Source organism: Chamaea fasciata, unplaced genomic scaffold (genome assembly GCF_029207755.1).
Source record: "Chamaea fasciata isolate MVZ Bird 193981 ecotype frontalis unplaced genomic scaffold, bChaFas1.0.hap1 SCAF_6, whole genome shotgun sequence".
Lineage (NCBI taxonomy): Eukaryota > Metazoa > Chordata > Aves > Passeriformes > Sylviidae > Chamaea > Chamaea fasciata.
The window spans coordinates 751,236-754,528 of NW_027094091.1; the positions used below are offsets into that span (position 1 = coordinate 751,236).

Here is a 3,293-nt window from a genome sequence, read left to right on the forward strand (position 1 = left end):
AGGAGCTCAGGTCACAGAGCTCCCTCCAACTCTGCCTCCAGGTGCGTTTTCCCTCCTGTCCTGGCCCTGAAATCCCTGGAGAGAGCACCGGGTGGGATTTACGAGCTGCGGGCAGAGCAGAGTGACAAATCCCCTCCAGGGCTCTGGGATCTCTGAAGATCCTGAGCTGGGAGATCTCCAAGCTCCCAACACCTCTGGGATGAGTTGAGGCCGCCGGTGGCTCCCAGTCCCCCAGGTGAACTCCCAGGAACAGGGATTATCCCTGCAAAGATGAGCCCAAGAGTGGCATAAATAATTTATTTCACCCCCAAACACCGGGGGTGCCCTGTACATCCCGTATATATTAGATATCGCCAGCTATGATACATCCTATAATACACACAGACAAAGGGCCCCGTGGTGGCTCAGCAGCTCTTTGTCACAGTCTGTGCAGGGGACAAGGACGCGTCCTCCTGGCTGTCCCCTGGCTCTGCCGGGAGGTCCTTGTCCTCCTGGGGGTGGCTCTGCGAGTCTGGGCTCCTCTGCGGGGTGCCCAAACCCATTTTGGCCAGTTTGGCTTGTTGCTGTTCCAGGCTTTGTTTCCTCCACTTGATCCTTCGGTTCTGGAACCAGACCTTCACCTTGGGAATCACAGAACCACGGAATTATCGAGCCTGGAAAGGTCATTGTGTCCAACCACTGAACCTGTCCCCAGGTGCCACCCCCCCCCCCCCCCCCCGCCCCCCACGTGGTTTTTGGGCACTTCCAAGGATGGTGATTCCACCACTCCCACTTAGGAAAGGGCAAAGCTTGGCTTTCCAACCAGGCTGCTCCTGGGCTCAGGCAGCGCCCAGTCTACTCCTGACAAGATGGAAAACTGCTCCCAGCAGCTGGAGCTGCCGGTGGGACACAAGCTCCTGGCCCCGGGGCAGCCACGCCGTGCCTCAGTTTCCCCACCGCCCTTTCCACGTTAGCTCTGCTATCATCAGCACCCCCGGGGGTCCTGTACCAGGTCCCAGCGCCCTGGGGAACCCCCCTGGAGCTGCTGGGGCCAGGTGGGGCTCACCTGCTCCTCGGTGAGGTGCAGGGAGGAGGCGAGCAGGCAGCGCTCCTGCCCCACCAGGTACTGCTGCCGGGCGAACTCCTGCTCCAGCCGCGCCAGCTGCTCGCTGCTGAAGATGGTCCTGACGCGCTTGGCCTTGCCAGGCTTGGCTTTCAGGAGGGGCAAGCAGCACTTGGAGATCAGGAAGCCTGGAGGTGACAAAGAGAGGGGTCAGGGTGGAGAGGAGGTCCCCTCGAAAGTGGGGTTCCTCCTCTGGAGCTTCTTCCCTGGAGGGGCAGAGGGAATTTTCCCATTTGGAGGGTTTAAAACCTCCAAAAAGAAGTTTAAAAGAGGATTTTAAAAGAGGTTTTTTATTCAAGAGGGCCCTGCATTTCTTGAGGATCTCCTTGGAGAGGTGGACACAGGTCCTTCATGGAAAAAATCTCTTTGAGGGAATTTCATGGGTAGAGGCGGGCACAGGTCCTTCATGGAAAAAAAAAATCCTTTTGAGGGGATTTCTCATGTAGAGGTGGGAGGAGCTCTCCCGAATTTAGAGATGCCCCTTTTGGGGGTGTCCCAAGAGAGATGGACGTGGACCCTCCCGGAAGAGATCCCTCTGGAGGGGATTCCCCCTTGCAGAGGTGAAAGGAGGTCCCCATTTGCAGATGTCCCCGTGGCAGAGGTGGATTCAGGCTCCCATTTGGAGACGTTCCCGTGGGAGCAATCCCCTTGGGAGGGGTCCCCCGGGAGAGGCGGTCAAGGGTCCCCCCCTTGAAGAGATGGAGGGAGGTCCCCATTGCGGGGTGTCCCCCGGCAGGGGAGGGTGTGGGGAGCAGGAAGGGGTCCCCATTGCCGGGTGAGCCCCGGGAGAAGCGCATGAGGATCCCCAAAAAGGAGAAGGGACCCCGGTTGTGGGTCTTTTCCCCCCCCCCCGCCCCCCGGGAGCAGCGGAGGGTGGCGGTGCGGGGTTCGGGGGAGCGGTACCTGTAGCCCCGAGCCGGGCGGCCCAGGCGGGGGGCACCCCGCAGCCGGGGGCGCAGAGGGGCGGCGGCAGCAGCGGGGTGGGGGTCGGGCCCGGGGGGCAGCCCCAGAGCGGGGCCGGGGCCGGCGGGGGGGGCGACGAGCGGCCCAGCAGCGCCGCGATGGTGAAGGAGCGGCCGGGGGGCTCCGGGGGCGGCATGGCGGGGTCGCGGGGCAGCGCTGCCCGGCCCTTTATAGGGCCCGGGGCCACCGGGGCGGGACCGCGGCATCGCCCCTGCCCCGCCCGGAACCCGCTCCGTGTCCCCTCCTTGTCCCTCTGCCCGCCCTGGGGATGTCCCCTGGGCCCTGCTCTCCGTAGGGTGTCCCCTCCATGTCCCCCGGCCCTCAAGGCCACCGCAGTGTCCTCCAGCGCTTCATGGCAATGTCCCCTTGGGTGTCCCCTCCGTGTCCTTCTGCCTTCAGTGGGGGACTCCCCATGTCCCCCCGCCCCTGACTGGGTGTCCCTAAATGTCACCTTACCCCGGATGGAAGGATACCCGCACACCCCCTGTGCCCATTTGAGGTGTTGTCCCATGTCCCCCTGCCCCTGACTGGGTGTCCCCGCCGTGTCCCCCCGCCCCTGCGGCACAGAACCCCCCCGTGTCCCCACGCGGTGACATTGGCCCTGAATTACTCGGGCAGGCCGATCCGGATGCCCAGGGGACCACAGAGGAACTCAGCGTCACCCCAAATTCCCGGGGAAGGGACGTGGGGTCCCCTTTGGCACTCTGAGCTCTGTCCCCGGCCTTTTTGGGGGGTCAGTGCACCCCGGGTCAGCCAGGGGAGGTGACAGCGGCAGAGGCGGCGGGCGGGGAGGGGGGGGCTCTCCCTGGGCCCCCCCAGCTCGCCCCGCTCTGCTGATGGGATTCAGATGGTCATTAGGGGTCTGAGATCCTTAAAAATCCCGCAGCTTTTCCTAACGAGCTGGGAAAAGTCACACCTCGGCCCGAGCGGCGGGGGGCGGGCCCCCGCTCAAAGACTCCCCCGGGGCTCGGGGCTTTATTGGGGAGGAAATGGGGCTCGGGGGAGCCGGGCCGGGGTCACATCTGCGCCACTGCAGCCCCCTCGTCCGGCTTTCCGCGGGGACAAACCCCAAACCTGCCCCGCTCAGGGCCGGGAACGACCCCCGAGCCGGGAAAGTCAGCACAGGGCTGCGCCCTGGGCAGGAGCATCCTCTGCCCCCGCGCCTCGGGGGTGGGCACGGACACCGGGACCCCCAAATCCGCCGTGCTGGGACACCCCTCCCCGGCCT

General features: G+C 64.6%; 1 protein-coding gene across 1 annotated transcript; it reads right to left on the reverse strand.

Moving 5' to 3' along the window:
- Positions 1–330: 330 nt before the first annotated feature.
- LOC136290471 (homeobox protein notochord-like) lies at positions 331–2,576 on the reverse strand. The gene is made up of 4 exons (XM_066184894.1): positions 2,517–2,576; positions 2,006–2,231; positions 1,046–1,230; positions 331–620 (listed from the first exon to the last, which is right to left on the reverse strand). The coding sequence occupies exons 1-4, from the start codon at positions 2,574–2,576 to the stop codon at positions 405–407; spliced, it is 687 nt and encodes a 228-aa protein (XP_066040991.1). The 3' UTR covers positions 331–404.
- Between the last annotated feature and the right edge of the window lie 717 nt (positions 2,577–3,293).